General features: G+C 39.1%; 1 protein-coding gene across 1 annotated transcript in view; it reads left to right on the top strand.

Annotated features, from left to right (window-relative positions):
- The window catches only part of Eif4ebp2 (eukaryotic translation initiation factor 4E binding protein 2), a 30074-nt gene that overhangs the window by 1211 nt on the left and 9162 nt on the right, over positions 1-19701 (top strand). Inside the window, exons 2-3 of the mRNA XM_033766332.1 lie at positions 7-106; positions 270-369. Of these exons, the coding sequence (XP_033622223.1) occupies positions 7-106; positions 270-369 (200 nt within the window). The remainder of the gene's footprint in view (positions 1-6; positions 107-269; positions 370-19701) is intronic.

Genomic DNA, 19701 nt, shown 5'->3' with positions numbered 1-19701 from the left:
CCCCAGCCCGCGACGCCCCTCGGAAACTTGGCGATCTCGCGGCCCCGGTCGTCCGCCTCGCGGCCGTGTCACACCCTCGTCCCGGATCCCCGCTCCGCCTCCTCGGGTGCGTCCGCTGCACCCTGCGTTTCCTCTCTGTCTTGCAATCGTGTATTTGTGAGCATTGGTGTTTTTGTTGTAGAGCGTCCTCGGGGCCACATTCTTAGAAAGGGAGTTGGAGAGAGGAATGAGCCGTGGGCCACTGTGATGACACGTTTTGCTGCTTTTAGAACACCAGGAAGAGGCCTGAATGCCTTGTCCAGCTTTGACAGTATTGTTTACTTTGCTGGAGGAGGCCCCAAGAGTGCTCGAGCTGTGGCCAAGCCGAGGGTGGGGAGGAGTAGGGCGCGGTAGCCATAAGCGTGGTGGTCGCCTTGGGAGACTGATCGCAGGGAGCTTTGTCAAGCAGGACACCCCAGTCCAGCGGAATTACTCGATCCTGGGAAAGGGGCTAGTAGGGACAGGCAGTGCATATGGAGGTTCTGGGCATTGCTTTTGAAAGCCCGACCAGGAACTGTTTACAAGCAACACTGGGGTAGAGGTGAAGCATGTAGAATTGGTCTCTGGTGAAGGAAGCTCAAAGGTTGTCCCTTAGGCGGGCTATTTTCCAGAGGGCGGAGGCTGGAAGGCGATTTTGAGGGCCTGAGTGAAGGCTACGGGCTTGCTTTTTAACTTTAGAACTTTGTCTTCTTTGGATGACTGAGCAGAGGGCCTCTGGATAGAGGGTGGGGACTTGTCTGGCAACCTCTGCAATTTACAGGACTGCTAGCCTCTTTCCTGTGGGCAGGGCTCCTGAGTTGTACTACAGCCAATCTCTAGCAGTAAGGCCTGAGCCAGCCTCGGATCTGTTGCACAACAGCAAGGCCTGTGGAGTACTGGGAAGTCCTTGCCAACACAGAGGGATAAAAATCAGAGAGCTTGACAGGATCCACCCTTACCACTCCAGGGGAAAGGTGGCTTCCTTGTAAGACTAAAATGACCCAAGCAGGCAAAGTTCGTCACGCTGTATGGAGAGCCAGGTTGAAGGAAGTGTGAAACAGGTCCTCTGCAGAACAGTGGAGTTCCTCAGGAGGGGGTTTACTCTTCCAGAAAAGGCTCTGGAGCTATATAGAGCCTGATCTAGACCAGCCCCTATTTTGAAGCTTGCTTTTCAGTTATGCGAAAATACAGCAGACAAGAATCCTCTAGATAGAGTTATTTTCAATTTGAACTGGTAGCTTTTAAGAAAAGGGTAGTTTGGAGGTTTTGTTTTTGTTTTTGTTTTTTGGTACCAGGAATCAAATTTAGGGCCTTATGCTTGCTAGGTAAGCGCTGTTCCTGCTGAGCCACATTCCCAGCCAAGGATAGTATTTCTAAGGTGATGGATAAGGATTATAACTTATTCCAGAATTCAGTGATAAGTATATTCCCATGCTTCTAGCAGTTTGGAACACATGTCACAGACACAACAGCAGTAATTTTTTGTTTGTTTTTGTTGCCAGGGATCACACTCAGAACCTTGTGCTTGCCAGGCAGGTGGTGGAAGCACTGAGCTAAATCCCCGGGCTCACAACAGCAGTAATTTATTTGGGGAGGAAGCTAAATAAACCATTAGCTATATATTAATCTTACTCCCTGGAGAAGAGTCACAGAGGGAAACCTTTTGGCATATTTCAAACTGCAGGCTATCATACTTTCAAAATAAGGGCATAGCCTTTAAACACTGCTTTAAAGATAGAAGCCTATCTCATAGTCTGGATTCATTCCTAAAATGCTTGGGAAATATCAAATATCAGACCACTGCTTGATTAAATATCACTTAACCTGCCTACACATAGCTGATAGTATTTTTAAAGATTTAAATACTTGTCATTGTCTTATCTATAATATTTAGCCTGTAAGCCTGTATTTACTACAGCTTTTTTTTTTTTTTGGGGGGGTGTACCAGGGATCAAACTTGGAACCTTGAGCTTGAACTTGGGACCTTGAGCTTGTCAGGCGTTGGAATCCAGGGCCCTGTTTTGTTTTGTTTTTGAGATGGGCTCATATGTAGCCTAGGTTGCCTCTGAATTTGAGGCAGTCCTTATGCCTCCAGGCAACTCTCCTGAGTGCTGGTATTTACAGGTGTGAACCACTACTGCCTGCCTGCCTATCCTTTATTTATTGGTAGAGCCTATTGTAGTGATCCTTGGATTTTTTTGTTTTTGTTTTTAGGACAGTATTTTAAGCTGATCTTGAACTCACTATGTAACTCAAGCTGGCCTTGAAGTTGCAAATCTGCTTCAGCCTCCCTAGTTTTGGGTTTACAGACTTGGAATTTAAGATAAATACCACCACACGTGGCTTGATCTTTGTATTTTTCATACACAAGGGCTCTAGCACTGTTGCAACTGTATATATAATCACTCTTTTTCAACAGCTAACTCAGTACTGGTTAGGTGTATTGTACTTACTTTCCCTTTCTCTTTGGAAATTTTCTGCCCTCTATTGGTTTGTTTCATCTCCTTACATCTCTCCCTCTTTCTCACATGTAATTTTATTTCCCACAGCCAGGTTAAAGTTGTTACTTGGTCACCTCCAGATATATGATTAATGTAGTTACATATCTGTTGTGGGTTTTGAGAGTTTTGTATGCAGTGCTTTGTTCAAAACAGAACACCAGACAAAAGTAGGAAATGCTCCAAATGGGCTTAAAATCATGATTGGGAAGAATGGGAAGTTGCAGATTAGGTTTTTAGTTCTGGAGGTATATACAGTTAAATGCTGACTTACATCTTTCAAACTTGAAAACATTTAGAAAAAAATGAGTTAGTAGGCTTATTTTGGAATCTCTATGTAGTGAGAAGAGCAGGGAGTACATTTCCTGCCTCAGACTTCTGGAACCCTGGAGTGTCATGCCAGAGCAGAGAATTCCAAAATAACAGTTTGTTATACTGAATGCCCTAAATGATCAGACTGGGCGGGGCTGATCACAGCATGGCCAATCTAGGATTTCTCTGTCCTTGAGAATGAGAATTCTCTCATTGGAGGTTACAGGAACCTACCTTGAACATTACTCAAAATTGCCTTTCTATGGCTTGGGAAATGAGAGGTGGGTGAAAATGCACTTGCTGTAATACCTTGGATTTCTTGTGTTGCTAGAAGACTACCTTTTTCACTAAGGAAGAGGAAATTTTTATTGTTTCATTTTTGCCTATCTGCCCATGGAAGAGTGAAACAATCTCCACTGAGAGGCTTTTTCTAGCCTCAGTGGAAAGTAAGGTTACTATAGCTGGCTTCACTTTTGTAACAATATTGTGGTTAGCTGGAAGGATCCTAATGGTTTCGCTTTATAATTGAAAAGAATTGGGAAATTAACTTGTTGGTATCATACAGTCAATTACAGTGATACCTCTGTCCATGAACTTGATTCTTTCCACGATCCTGGTTGCAAACCAAGTTGGACTAGAACTGAATCAAATTCGTTGCTCAGGTTCAGTGTTGCCATTATGGGGAAATTTGATTCAGTTCTCATCCAGTTCAGTTTGGGAGCAGAATCTCAGAGAAAATTGAGTTGGCCACCCGAGGTACCACTGTAATATCAGGGGGTACCTCAAATTCAGGATCCTAATCACTATTCAGGTTTTTTCCTCCAATATTGTAAGATACTTATCTTACTATGAACGGAAGTTTGTCAGTATTCAAAGAGATCTGCTACCTCTGGAAAATAATCCACTTAGAGTGAGCTACATAGAAATGAGTATTTTGGGAGAGCCCTGATTGGTTTTTGGTTTTTTGTTTTTTTGAGATAGGATCTCACTATGTAGTCCAAGTTGGCCTTGAGTTCCTTATTGTAGCCTAGGCTGGCTTCAAACTTGTGATCCTTTTGCCTCAGCTTCCCAAGTGTTTAATGTTGGGATTATGGCCTCCTGATACCTGCTTTTTGATCTGGTTCCTTTCTTGGTGGGAATGAATCTCACTCTGGGTGTAAATATAGAGAAAGAAGGCCAGTTTCTTTTTTTGTTGTTTGTTTGTTTGTTTTTTGGTACCAGGGATTGAACTCGGGTCCTTGCGCTTGCAAGGCAGGCCGCTGAACCACTGAGCTAAATCCCTGGCCCAAGAAGGCCAGTTTCTGATCCTGTCCTAACATTTCTCCTTTGATGATGACCTTGGGCTGAGCTTATGCTAGTCCAATAACTTCTGAACCAGTGTACTTTTTTTTGGTACCTGGAATCAAACTAAGGACCTTGTGCTTGCGAGGCAGTTGGTACCACCACTAAGCTAAATCCCTGGACCCCAGTGTACTTATTTAACTTTGAACCTTCAGTTATTAGCCAGGTGACTTCAATATTACATATGAGAGAGGTGAAATACCTAAAAAATGTAATGGAAGGTATTTAATTACTTGCCCTGTGATTGAGGAAGATGGCCTTTACTTAATCTCTGAGTGACACCCTTTAACATGACAGTCTGTAAGAGATTCAGCTTTAGTCTCATCGGCAGCTGCCAAAATATATACTGAAGATGTCCTCCCGTTTTTATGTTGGATGCATGTTTCCTGGGGAGGGACTGGATTCAGAAATCTTTGAATGTTTTCATCTAAATAATTGTTTTGATCACCAAGAAAAGTACCTTGAAAAACAAACTGTTCCTTTCATTGGGTAAAGTAGGAAAATCCTCCACAAGCAAGGATAAACTGGAAAATATAATTTAATTGTGAATTTGTTGGAATTTCCTGTGTACAAGATTATATCTATGAATAAAGAGAGTCTTTCTAATCTATCTGGGTGCCTGTTGTTTTTCTTGCCTAATTTCCTGGCCAGGACTTTCATTGTAGTATGGAATAGCTATGATAACACACAGAGAAAAGACATCTTTGCCTTCTTTGGGGCAGACCAGTTAGTCTTTCACCATTAAGTAAGATTTTAACTGGGTTTTCATAGTAGCCCTTTATTAGGTTTAGTAAATTCCCTTCTATTCCTAATTTGTTGGGTGTTGTTGTTGTTTTAATCATGAAAGGGTTTTAGTTTTGTTTTATTTTGGCACTGGGAATTGGATCTCATCCAGGCATGTTAGATATGCCTTTTACCTCTGAGCTACATCCCCAGCCTTCCCCCACCCCCAGTTCTGAAGATTGAAAGCACAGTGTAGTAAGCTACATCCAGGCCCTTCAAAATTTTTGGTTTTTTCCCATTCTGGTACTGGGGATCAAACTCAGGACCTTGTACTTGCAAGGCAACCTTTTTTCAAATTTTGAGACAGAGTTTCACAAAGTTGCTTGAGCTGGGCTTGTACTTCTAGACTTCTTGCCTCAACCAATTGCTGGGATTAAGATGGGCACTATCACACCACTCAGGTACTAGATTTGATTGATTGATTGATTGACTGGCTGTGAGGCTGGAAATTAAACCTAGGGTCCCATATATGCTTGGCAAGCATAGTGCCATTGAGCTACCCCTTAGCCCTAGATTTTTTTTCTGTATTGAGATGGCCATGTGATTTTTAGCTTTTTATCCTGTTGATATGTATTACATTAATGGATTTTCAGATGTTAAATCAGCTTTTCATTCCTTAGATAAATCTTGCTTGGTCTTGGTCACTTTTTTAAAAAATATGTTGCAAATATGTTTCTTAATTCAGTTTGTTAGTATTTCTTGAGGACCTTTGTATCTATTCATAAAGGATATTACTCTATATTTCTTGTGACATCTTTTGGGTTTTTTTTTTTTTTTTTTTGGTATCGGGGATGGAACTTACCACCTTGCACTTGCGAGGTAGGCACAGTGCCCATTGAGCTAAATCCCTGGCCCTCTTGTGGTATCTTTTGTTTTGATACCTCCTTTTAGTTTAGTTTAGTTTTAGAAATGCCCTCCTGAACTGGGCATGGTGGCACCCACCTGTAATTTCAGCACTCCTTAGGCTAAAGCAGGAAGATCACAGAGAGTTTGAGGCCAGCCTTGGCTGCATAGTGAGTTCAAGGTCAGCCTGACCTGCATAGACCCTGTCTCAAAAAAGAATTGAGGTCAAACGAGTGCCCTCCTGATTATAGCAGAAGTGCTATTTACTGATGAAATAGACCATTCCTCTATAGATTCTCAGAGGTATTTACAGAAAGTGAGTGTGCCAGGCATGGTGGCACACACCTTTAATCCCAGCCTGTAATGGGAAGGCTGACACAGGAGGATCACCAGTTCAGGGCCAGCCTGGGCTACATAGTTCAAAACCAGCCTGAATTACACAGCAAGATGCTCTCTCAAACAAACACAAAAAGTGAAGCTTGGGATTCTTCATCTTAAGGTGTCATGGTTAACCACTAGGGCATCAGAGGAGCTCAACTTGGCACTACTATGTTAGGTGTGGGACTGTTTCTACATTGAAGTGAAACTATTTGCTTGTCTGGTGAGTTCCTAGAACTTTATGAATAGGCAGCAGATAAAAATAGTAGCTAGACCAGTGATATCCAGTAGGATTACTTCAGGCTTCTTTTATGAGTAAAAGTGAAAGATGCTGATAGATATGTTTTTATTTTTTATTTAAGAAGTACTCAAAAGGAATGAACTTTGGAAGAAAGCAGTAAATGGAATGGAAGCCCTGTTAGAATCTGAGTTTCCTCCATTCTGTTAGCGGTGATCTTTAATTGATGATTAGCACTACAAATGGAGACGAAAACATCTGTGAAATTCAATTCAAAGAATTGATTCAGATTGCAGTTATCAATCTGTCAGATCCAACCTGCATTTTCTTGGAGTCAGAGCATTTCTCTGGAGAAAATATATTTCCAAGTGTGTGTTCAAGCCCAAACAGCAGTGGGCATACTTGATATGCTTCATTTTGATTCAGATTTCCTGATGTTCTGTGATAGACAGAGTTAGTAGGCATTTATATAAGGTTTGTTGTGAAATCTACCATTTTGGACCTGGTACTTATCTCTATTTCCACTTCCCAGAGAAACCATTCTAAATAAAGCAACACCTAACACCCACAACTTGTGGGAGGAGGGATTTATTTTGGCTTATAGTCAAATTCAGGACCTAGAGGCGTCCATGACAGGGTAACTAAAGACACTTACAAAAGAGGACTTTGAGAACTCTTTCAGAAAGTGAAATAAGTATGCTCAAAGTGAGGAAGAGTATTTTGAGGATTAATAACTGTGTTTTACTGTAATTTTAGTTTAGTTTTGTTTTTTTTTTGAGACAAAAATCTCACTGTGTAGTTCAGGCTGGCCTTGAACTCACTATGCAGCCTAGACTTTTCTAGAAATCACAGTGATCTTCCTGACTCAGTCTCCCAAGTTTTGTTTTTTTTGTTTTTGATACAGGGGATCGAACTTAGGACCTAGTGCTTGCGAGGCAGGTGTGGTGCCACTGAGCTAAATCCCTGGCCCTCCTAAGTTTTGGTATTACAGCCATGCACCATCATGCCCAGCTGTAATGATTGTTTTAAAACTTTAATTTTTTACTCATTTTTGCTTGTCAATATTTATTAAATTCCAATAAATATTAAAGAAAAATGTGGCTGACAGTGTTGGTTTCCTGCCCAATACCCATTTCCTTTTCACAGATTCCCTCTTTCAAGTGGCAGTGTGCTAACCCCTGGGATATAGATATCCTGACTACTCTAAGGCAGTCAGTCATGCCCCTAGTGTTTGATCTGGTGGGCAGCTGACCCAGTTCTGGTCAAGTGAGATGCCGGGAGAAGTCTGCTAAGAGCATTCTGAGATTTTCCTATCTGGTCAACAAAGTCCCACAAGGAAAGCACTGTTTGATACCACATTCTCCCTTGCTGCGTGGGACATCACTGTATAAGATGTAAGGACAGCTCAGACTTCTTGGAGAGTTTTGTTACCTAATTCAGGCTGTACAATTTGGACAGATTACTTAATATTTCTTCCCAGTTAAACATTTGCATGAGTGGGTTTTATTTTCCCTTCTGACCCAACTCCAGGCCTTACACATGCCAGGCAAGTGCTTTACCAGTGAACCACATCCCCGCTCATGGATGCTTAATTCTGGAAGCAGCCTTAATTAAAAAGAATTTTATGGTAGAGGTTCATGTGACAGTAGAGTAACAACTACCCCATTAATTACCCATATTACACAGGACTTTGTGTGTGTGTGTGTGTGTTTTGTTTTTGTTTTTGTTTTCAGTTTTCATTTTCTTGGGTATATACAGCTTATTGCATGGGTTAATTATTTAAACTAATCTCATTGGTCTTGGAGGCCATTAGCTTAGATTAATTTATTTCTGTACCAGCCATGCTGGCAAGCATGCTTTAGGCCTCATTCATTGGTCTTGTTTTCTGCCACGAGAATAACTCGTTTTTACATTAAAAAGGAGAATTTTTTTCCTCCCCGATGTTCTCCACCAAAGATACTCCATTTTACTCTCGAATTTCCCTTGTAATGCCAGTATCTAGCAAGAGTGGGACCAAAGGATTGGAGTTATCCTAGTATCTGGTCACTAAGGGATGAACCCAATTATAAATAGCTACTGTTGATAATAGATCTGAAGGTTCTTATTTATTTTTATATCCAAGCATGAAGACTAATGTATGCACATTTTAAAAACAAAAAGTGAACAGTATAGAAGCATATAAAATGCCAGTAGAATACCACTTGCAACAGTTTTAACATTTTTGTTGCCACCGTGGCTGTGATTAATGTATGTAAACCATGATGTCTTGATTTCTTAACATTAGACCAGTGATGATGAACTGTTTAGAGTTTCCAATAGTAACAGCCAGCTGAGGCACATATGCCATAGGTTAACCATCACTGCATTAAACATTACTACTGGCTACTTGTTACAAAAGGAATCTAGGATACTTTTTATTACTTTCTGTCTTCTAGTTACAGTTTCTGTTCTTTTTTGTGATGCTGATGATGGACCCAGAGCTTCACACATCCTAAGCAAGTAATATGCTGCTGACTGATTCCCCCGGTTACCAATTTCTGCAAGTTGTATTATAATTTTTGCTTCTTCTTGTAGTTACCATTAAATAATAGGTTTGATGCCCAGCACTGAAAAAAAAATTCTGAATAATATAATTGAACAATAACATTCACAAATTCTTCCTACACTATGATTTATATATACTTTTACTGCAGCTTGATTGTAAACATCAAAAACCAGTAAATAGCATATACAATATTGTGATTTTTTTTTAACTTTTTCAATTTAAAACCAGAGTATGATTATATTCATAGAAAAGAAAATGCAAAACTTAACTGGAAGGAAATATTTCCATTGTTATGATTACATTCTTTTTTTTTAACACTATCAATTGGTACAAATCCTGTTTTATTTAATATTGTGTTATATGTGAGCTGTGGATTTCTTAGTCTTGTTTTCTTCAGGAATTTAATTTTCTAGTCACTTGTGGCTGGATTGGTTGATTCATTTGGGGGAAGCATAAATGTAGCAGGCAGTTTCAAGAAAATGTGAATTAACTAGGAAGTACTTGCTTCAAAAACTGTGTTTCTAAGCATCCCCACACACACACACACACACACACACACACACACACACGAAACCTTGACTGTTTTAGACTTTTTAGTCAGTTATCATGGAATTCTTATATTTTTATAGTATTTCCAATATCCCAGAAAGGAAATAAATAAAACCATTTTTTCCTGGCATTTTATTCATATTAGAATCTTACCTTTTTAAAAATACTTTTGGATTTTTGAGTAGTCTGGTGCGTTTGAGTTATACCATAGAATCCTTAGTCACTGATGGGCTGATTTCAGATTTTTTGCTTTATATCAGCTGCAGTCAAGTTTTTTAGCCTGCAGTGATCTAAAATTCAAAAACTTAAAATGCCATACTTTCGTAGTCATACTTTCCTTGTTTGAGAACATTAACAACATTTAGTTAAGACCCTAGTTCTCATTGTGTCTTAGCTTCTGAATTACTGTACTTGCGTTCAGGACCAAATGTATTTTAGGAATGTTTTAAAAAACTATTAGAATTAATAACTGAGTTTAGCAGCCAGACATGGTGGCACACGCCTGTAATCTCAGCACTTGGGAGGCTGAGGCAGGAGGATTGCTGTGAGTTCAAAGCCAGCCTGGGCTACATTGTGAGTTTGAGGCCATCCTGAACCATACACTGAGACCTTGTCTCATAAATAAATAAGTCAATCAAAACTGCATTTAGCAAGGTTGCAGGATGTAAAAGCAATTATATTCCTGTACACCTGCAGTGAACAAGCCAAAATTAAAATTAAGAAAACAAAGAGTAAATGAGCATCAAAATGTATAATTGATATTGTGTAATAGGAAGAAAAGGTCTAAGGGTGTAGGGGAAGTGGGAGGAGTAGGGGAAAGGTAAGGAAAAAGAAAATATATGAGAAAAGGAAAAAAATGGAAACAAAGTCTTTAAATAGGGAAGGTTGGATGGGGTGCAGGGAGGGCAGGGGAATGAGGACAAAATAAGAACCACGATACATCATGTAAAGGTATAATAAGATCCCAATAATGAATGTAACTCTTTTGGGGGGGCGGGGATTGAACTCAGATCCTTACGCTTGCCAGGCAGGTGGTGGAATCACTGAGCTAAATCCCCCGCCTAAATGTAACTATTATATACCGAAAATGTATCAATAAAAATTTTAAAAATTACATTGAAATAATATGTCAGGAGGCTGAGGCAGGAGGATTGCTGTGAGTTCAAGACCAGCCTGGGCTACATAGTGAGTTCCAAGTCAGTCTCAACTACATAGTAAGACCCTGTCTCAAAAAAAACCAAAAAAAGGGCCTGGGATTTAGCTCAGCGATTTGGTGGCCTGCCTTGCAAGTTCAAGGACCCGAGTTCAATCCCTGGTACCAAAAAAAAACAAACAAAAAAATATGGCTAGGAATAAATTTAATCAAAAGTACAAACCTTATACTAAAGAATATTAGTGAAGGAAATTAAAGAAAATCTAAATAAATGGTAAGATATTTTATGTTCATGGATCAATAGGTGTAATATTAAGATGGCAATACTCCCTTAATTGATGTATACATTCAGTACAGTCCCCTTCAGAATTCCAGCTGGCTGCTTTGGGGAGCTGACCCTAAAATTAATCTGGAACTTTAAGGGACTTAAAATAGCCAAAACAATCTTTGAAAAGAAACATGAAAATTGAAGAACTTATATTTGTGAATTTCAATTCTTGTTACAAATCAAGGCAGTGTATACTAGCATATGGAGAGAGATATGTGTTAATGGAATAATCTTGAGTCCAGAAGTAAACTCTCAGGATTATGACTTGTTGATCTTCAGCAAGAGTGCCAAAACAATTCAGTGTGGAAAGAATAGTCTTTTCAGCAAACAGTGCTGGTACAACTGAATATCCACAGCTAAAGTTGGACCCCATAGCACAAAAACCAAAATGTAAGAGGTGAAACTAAACTTCTTTTCTTAAAAGAAAACAGGCCCAAATGTTTATGGCGTTGGATTAGGCAACAATTTCTTAAGTGTGACACCAGAAGCACAAACAACAACAGGAAAAATAATAAGTTGGACTTCAGAATCAAAGATTAAAACTTGTATGCTTCAAAAAACAAGAGAAAAGAAAGTCCACAGAATAGGAGAAAATATAATCATATATAATGGGATTTGTACCCAGAATGTATGAAGAATGATTACAACTCAATAAAATGTTCATTTAAAATGGCAGAGGATCTGCACAGACAGGTGTTTGAAGAAATGTACGTTGAGATGAGCAGCAAGCACATGAAAAGGGCATACTCAACATAATTAGTCATCAGGGAAGCATAATAGACTGTAGTGAGAAAACTACCTCATTTCCACTAGGATGGCTACAGTCAGAAAGGTAATACCAAGTGTTCACAGCAACGAGTGGAATTAGAATGCTCACACTGCTGAAGGGAATGTAGAGTACTGCAGCTACCTTTGAGAGCAGTTGTAGCCGCTCTCTCTTTGAAAGGTTTTATGCAAAGTCAGCATATGATTCAGCAATTACACTCCTAGGCATATGCCCACGAGAATAGATAGCCCTACAAAAACATAGATGGGTGTTTAAGTCAGCATTTATTAATAACAGCCAAAAAGTAGAAATAGCCCATATGTTCATCAGCAGCTCAATTATAAAAATGTGCGAAATACATACAGTGGTCTTCTTTTATATGTGGGGGATACATTTCCAGATGTTCTGAGGATCCTTGAAATTAGATAATTTTGAACCCTAAATACTATACTATTCCCATACACCTCAGAAAAAGCTTCATTTGGAAATTAGGCACAGTAAGAGATTTGCAGCAATAATAATAAAACAATTGTTAACAATATACTGTAATAAAAGTTAATTTATGAATTATTTCTGGAATTTTCCCTTTAATTGCAACCCACAGAAAGCAAGACGGATGAAATTAGATTAAGGGGGACTACTATACAACGAAGAATTACTTGGCAAGGAAAAGAAATAAAGTACATGAATGTAATTATGATAATACATTAGAAGAGAGGATTATTGTCACCATCAAGAAATGCTAAATTTGCCCAGCATGGCGATGTGCACACCTGTAATTCAAGCTACTTGGGAGGCTGAGAGGATGATTGCAAATTTGAAGCCAGCCTAGGCAGTTTAGCAAGATCCTGACCTATTTTTATAAATAAAAATAAATAAATATTTTAAAATTGTGGATGTACCTCATAGTAGAGTGTGCCCTGGTTCAATCCCTAGCACCACAAAATAGTAATAGTAATATGATGATGAAAGAAATGATAAGGTGATATATATGCGAATTACTCTGAGTTGATTGCCACCCAGTATATACATGGATCAAAACATACACTGTACCCCATAAGTATATATATAAAAGTGCTAAAGTAAATCGAAGTACTGATACTCCTCAACTTACAATAGGGTGGTGTCTTTTAGCTCACCAAATGTCATAGCATGGCAATACAGTGCATTTAGGAAATGGGTTGCTAGTTCTCTTGGTCATGTATGTGCCTGGCTGGAAACTAGCTGCCTAGCTACACGAGAGTATCATGCTGCATATCACTAGCCCAGGTAAAAATCAAAATTCTGAGTATGGTTTCTGTGAATTCTTAAAGTTTTTGTACTATTATAGGTGGAAAAATTGGTAAGTTGAGCCATCACATATCGGACCACTTCTGCTGACATACGCTCCCATATAAATGAACCTTGAAAACATGCAAGTGAAATAGTCACAAAATATAGTTCCATTTATGTGTCAAAGTATAGCAAGAAAAAATAGATTAGTGGTTTCCTAGGGCTAGGGGAAGGGAGGGGGAATTCTTTGTGGGGATAATGAAGATGTTCTAAAGTTATGGTAGAGGTTGTACAGTTCTCTAAGTATACTTTTAAAACTATTGCATTATATACGTTAGGTAAATTATGTATTACTTTGCCTCATCAACACTATTTTTTAAAGCCTGTATTTTGATATCCCCACAAAAGTTATAGCTGTTCTTCAGAGTTCTACATCTCCCATGTTTGGGCAGAATCTGTACTGCCTGTTTCCTTGTTTTTGTTACAGGGAAGTAACTCCCAACCTGTTAGATGTCAGATATGCCAAGTTTGTCTCCTGATATCACAGAATGGATTCCAGGACCAAGAAGAGTAGAAAAGGCTTACTGAGAGAAAGCTGAGAGGCAGGAGGGGTCCTGAAAGTGGATTGCCACTGAGCTCTTTTGTCTAGGAGGTTTTTATACAGCAGAACGAGGTACATAGCAAGGGTATGGAGAAGCACAAAGGCTATCTGGAAGGGATAGAGAGGATCAGTGTTCTGGTCTTCTATGTATTATGTGTTTAAGGTGTTTCTATGTGCTTGTTATATTGTCCAGGCTTGTTGGACCGGATGGTGCTAGTTCCAGTACGGCTTTGAGCTGTTTATCTCTGGGGAGGCTCAGTCCTGCCCTTTGTGTTTCCATCTTAGGACTCAGCCCCTACCACAAGCTGGTTTGCCTTATTTCTCTTCTGACTCTGTCTTACAGATAGCTAAGTGTAGATAGAGACTGAGGCCGTTAGAAAGTGACTTAGCTATCTATAATAGTTTGATTCTTTAAGGCTTTCCTTGGGGTTACCGGTGATTGAACTCAGATCCTTGCACTTGTGAGGCAGACGATGGAACCACTGAGCTAATTCCCCAGCCCCTTTAATGCATATAACTTACAAAGCTTGCTACTTTCTTTCTGTCTTGTGCTTCTTTTCTTCACCACATACCTTTTTCCAGACTTGGTGTTCTGCAGAAATGAGAATAAGCTTGCTTCTTTTGCAAGTTGAGTGTTGGTTAGACCATCTCACAGTGAAGCTTTTCCCTTCTGAAACCTAGCCATGAACAGAAATGGAGGTGATACACAAATGTGCAAAGTCTGTCCACTAAAGGCCCTCCTCTTTGTTCTTGGAAAACTGTCAGGCCCCCTTTCAGCATACTTGCCACTATTTTTGCCTAGCAGTCTATTAAGCAGAATGCTGATTTCCAAACCGAACACATGAAAAACATCAAGTTAGAATGAAGTGAAGGGAGTGCTAGGCATGGGATCATAGCACCTCAAAATTTGTCTGTCGAAGCCCTAACTCACAGCGGAATGGAATTAGGAAATGGGACCTTAGGAAAGAAATTAGTGCTAGATGATGGCAGGGCCCTCATGATGGGATTAGCGTTCTTATAAAATAGAGGCCCTGTAAAGCTTGTTGCCATCTGCCTTGTGAGAACATCCCTCACCAGGAATCATCTGTGTTTCACCTTAATCTTGGACTTCTCACCTCTAGAATTGTGAGGCTGTTGGCTTCTGTCACTGCAGTCATGGTTCTGTTACCACTTTGAGCTTCAGAGACAGGGAGAAAAGGCAGCTCTTAGCCCAATAAGGAGACAAGGAAGCCGACTTGGAAGGGCTTCCGTAGAAATTCTGTGACAATAGTCACCTGTACAGAACATGAGATGAAAAGGACCTGAGACTTCTTAGGTCGCTGCATAGTATAATAAATGATTTTCATTAAGATGGTTCTGATTCATCAAGAAAAGGTTGAATTTTTCACAAGTGTTTCTGAAAACAACAAAGTGTATACAATAAAAATGTGTGGTTTCATAACTGGATATAGTGGCACATGCCTGTAATCCCAGCACTCAGGAGGCTGGGGCAGGAGGATTACCATGAGTTGTAAGCCATCCCAGGCTACATAGCAAGACGCTGTCTCAAGAAAGAAATCAAAACAAAATAAATATGTATAATTGTATATTGATTATACTTCAGTAAAGCTGTTATAAAAAAAGAGCAAGTTGAAAAAAGTTGGTAAGAAGTTTTAAATCCATGTTAGGAATACTTCCATCTAAAATAATTCACATGAAAATTAAACTAAGTTTTCTGCTGTCTAGATGCTTCTTTCCTTACAATTTACAAAAGCCTATTTGAATTGTTGCTGTTTTTGTTTTTCAAATAAAAAGGGTAAAGGTAAATTTCCACTTTTAATTGTCCTTAAATTTTAGTTGAAACTGTTTATAGGATTTGTGTCATCATTTTCCAAGTGTTCTTAACCTGCAGAGGCTTTTCTGCTTAGATCCTGGTGTTGAGTGCAGTCACAAATGGGCCGTGAGAGTTCAAGGGCTGCCTTAGCTGCACAGCAGGGTCCTGTCTCAAAAAACTAACAAATGGACCACAGGCCTTTGTCCCTGAATCTTCTAACAGTAAGAACAGGAAGAGGTTTCTGAGAATATTATGTAACCTACCTTTTCACATAATTTCTAAAACTGTTTCCCTGTCATAGGAGAACATGAGGTTTAAATAATTTATAAAATGTAGAAGTGCACAGTCCTTGCCCACCTAGAAACTACCCAAAAGCAAACCCCTCCATCAATTTGTATAACACTCACTGCACTGCGGGTAGCGACACCACCCGTTTCACCCTCCTCCCGGGCCTCCAGTGAAAACAATGTTTTAGGGCAAATGTTGGTGGCTTTCTTTGAATTAACTGCTTGCCCTGCCACCTGCCTCTTGCCTTATTGCTTTACAATAGATAAATAGCTGTGACCTTCGCTGTTGTTTGCTTTAGACAGCTGACTCCCATTCTTTGGAGATAAGACTGAGGTAGTGTGGAAAGGAGACTGCACCAAGAGAACAAATATTTAAAATGACCTGGGGAACTTAAAAAATACAAATTTCTGGGTTCTTGCGGGATTCTGATTCAGTTAGAATCCTTTAAACAAGCATCCCAGATGAATCTGATGCAGATATCTGAAGATCACAACTCTCAAAATATTGTTCTGTACGTTCTAAATACAACACAGTATTTTTCCTAGTTTATTATGGAAAGGCTGAAAGCCACAAATTTTATTTTCATTCATTATAAACTGAAAATAGGACCGTGTAGTATAGTTGTAGAAATAGTAAAAAAGAAAATTGCTACCCTTTGTTTTGAAAGCCTTAAAGATACTTTGTTTTGGAATACTTTAATGTGCTAATAGATGCACACCTGAGGGCATTCTTGTGGTTTATTTGCATTCTGGGACAATTAAGTCCTTCTTTCCCATTGTCTAGAAAATATGTTAGTATTTAATTCTGAGTGTTAAAGCAGAGGTGGTGAGGGTGGGTTAGCCTTTTTATTGGCTTTGTCTCACTTAAGGAGGCACTAGCTTGAATATTTTCCATTCCATGAGAAGGAAATTACTTCCTGGCGTTCCCAGAAGTGTCAGATACTGCTGCAGACATTAACCCTAAGAAAACCACTGAGTTTATAAAGTCTTCCCAGCTTTTTAGCTTAATATTGATATTATTTGTTTAGATTAAATATTTGTTTCTTACTTGTTTGGGGAAGACTCTGACATTTCCATCGTTGCGGTAAATGCTTTGGGTTTTTCCACTTGCTTTCTCACGTTGCAGATGTTAGCTCATTCCTCCATTTCCTGGGGAGTAGCCATCGCCCGTGTTGTTGGAGGAAATCAGTCTGAATTAGACTCTCCTTGTTTTAGTAGAACACGAGTTTCCTTCCCCCGCCCCAATTAGAGAATCTAAAACCACTGACTTCAGATACCATGGAGATTCTCCTTTAAACTGAGTAGTACATAATTTCATATTGGCGGGTTTTTCCTCTGAGTTAAACCCATTGTGAGCAGAAAACTCCGGACTGTTTCTCCTGGGTTGGCAGTTATGCTGGGCTACTTCCCTTTCTACTGTCACCGCTTTTAGCCGACATCCCTAACCCATTGCCCTCTTTCTTGATGAACCAGGCATAGTCTTAGAATCAGGGGCAAGGCTCCACCATCCGCTACATTTGACCTGCGTCAGGCATCAGTAATGGTTGTATAGTTTTATTTCTTACTTATACCCACTAGTAACTTGACCAGGGACAAAAAGAATGGATAGTGGGTGTCTCGCCCTCTCGCAGTTTTATTGAAGTATGATTATCAAATAAAATTGTATAAATTTAAGGTATAGAACTTGAGTATGTATGTATGTATAGTAGAACAATTATCACAGTTGAGTTTAACACATCTGTCATCTATAGTTTTGTGTATGTGGAGAGAACATTGAAGATCTACTCAGTAAACTGCAAGCATGTAATACAGTACTGTTATAGTTACCATGTAGTACATTAAGTCACCAGAACTTAGTCTGAAGATGAAAACTTTTTTTTATTTTATGAAAAAATAAAATAAACTGTCTTATACAAATAATAAGAGAATAACAATAGTTATTACACTGTTTATCTTCAAAGTAGTTAGGAAAATACATAAAACAAAATATTCTTACAAAAAGAAACATAACAAACTATTACTATAAGTGATACAAATTAGCATATATGTTGCAATTTCTAAAACGACAGAATATGTAATTTGGGGAAGTATTTGAACTTCTCATTACTTTGTATTTGTCTTCTATTTTGTACTCTTTCGTGTGTGTGTGTGTGTGTGTGTGTGTGTGTGTGTGTGGGTGTGGGTGTGGGTGTGTATACATATGTATATATATTGTCTCTGTCACTTTTCTTGCTGTTGAGACAAAATACCCAAAACCCACAAGTTATGGGAGGAAAGGTTTGTTTCGCTCACAAGTTAAGGGAGGAAAGGTTTATTTAGCTCAAAGTTTGTAGCAGTTTCTGTCTATAATCCACTGGCTCCAAGGCACGCTGGCTTGGCAGAGAACAGTTCAGGTCAGGCAGAAGATAGCAAAGCAACAAGGGCCCTTACTCTTTCTGCCCTTTTATCTTACCCAGGCTACTTGGGGCAGGCAGCACTCAACGCCCTTAATCCTAGTGCCTTTGAGCCTAGCATTCTACCATGACTCAATTCCAGCATCACAGACTCTAGATCTAGCCGCCTCTGGAAAAAGCCCCACCTATGACCACTCAAGGCTTTGCGGGGGACATCTAAACACAAGCCATGTTTTTCATATAAGAGAAACTATTGCATATTTGAGCTTGTGTGTCTGAATCATTTCACTTAACCTCACGTTCTCAAGTTGCATCTATTTACCTATGCCATTCCCCCCTCCCCTATGTACAAAAGCTTTGTTTCCAATTTTCCCTTCTATTTTCACTTTTTTTTCTTGTCCCATCCTTCCTTTCTCCTCTCCTCCTTTGTTCTGTACCCATTTATCTATGAATACCTCATTTATTTTTTATTGCAGCATAGTATTGCATTAAGTATAAAAACCACATTTTCCTTATTTATTCATCTGTTGATGGACTTATGTGCTGTCTCCAATATCTAGCCATTCTATATTGTGCTGATGTAAACATGGGTATGCATATATCTCTGTAATATGATGATTTTAACTCTTTAGGGAAGATAGTTAGGGAAGAAATAGCTGGGTCAAACGGAATTTCTACTTAGTTTTTTGAGGTGTTGCCACACTGATTTCCATAGTGGTATACTAGTTTACATCCCTGCCAACAATATAGTAAATAAAGTTCATTTGTTATTATTAGATTTTTTTGTGATAGCCATTCTTTTCTGGATAGGACAATATCTCAGTGTGGTCTTAATTTGTTTTTCTGATGGCCAGCAATAATGAGCATTTTTTCAGGTATTTATTGACCACTTCTGAAAAGTATTCATTTTGGTTACTCATTTTTGAGTGGGTCTTTTATTTTGGGGTGGTGGGTCTAATTTTTTTGAGTTCTTTATATATTCTTGATGTCAGCCCTCTGTCCATGGAATAGTTGGCAAAAATTTTTTCCCATTCTGTAGGTTGTTTTTTCACTTTTTTTTTTGGTACTGGGAATTGAACTCAGGTCCTTGCGCTTGCAAGGCAGGTGGTTGAACCGCTGAGCTAAATCCCCGGCCCCCTGTCTGTTCACTTTTGTTGGTTGTTTCCTTTGCTGTATAGAAATTTTTAAATTTAATACACTCCCATTATTGTTGCTCAGTATTATTTCTTGTTCCATTGGTCCTTGCCTTCAAGAGTTATGCTTATTTTATCTTCCAGCAGATTGTTTCTGTTTTAACATTTAGATCTTTGATCCATTTTGATTTTAGTTTAGTACATGGTGAGATATATGGGTCTAGACTCAATCTTCTGCATTGGAAGTGCAATTTTTTCAGCACCATTTATTTAAGAGGTTATCTTTTCTCCAGTGAATGTTTTTTGGCTTCTTTGTGAAATGTCAAGTAGCTGTGTGTATCTGGGGTTGTTTCTGTTTCTCCTGTTTGGCTCCATTTATCCACATGCCTGCTTTTGTGCCAAAACCAGCCTGTTTTAATTGCTGTAGCTTTGTAGTATAACTTCAAGTCT

The sequence above is a fragment of the Fukomys damarensis genome, unplaced genomic scaffold (genome assembly GCF_012274545.1).
Source record: "Fukomys damarensis isolate Sample0158 unplaced genomic scaffold, DMR_v1.0_HiC HiC_scaffold_20, whole genome shotgun sequence".
Taxonomy (NCBI): domain Eukaryota; kingdom Metazoa; phylum Chordata; class Mammalia; order Rodentia; family Bathyergidae; genus Fukomys; species Fukomys damarensis.
Note: the sequence above shows the minus strand (reverse complement) of the source record. Positions and strands in the feature narration are given on the sequence as shown.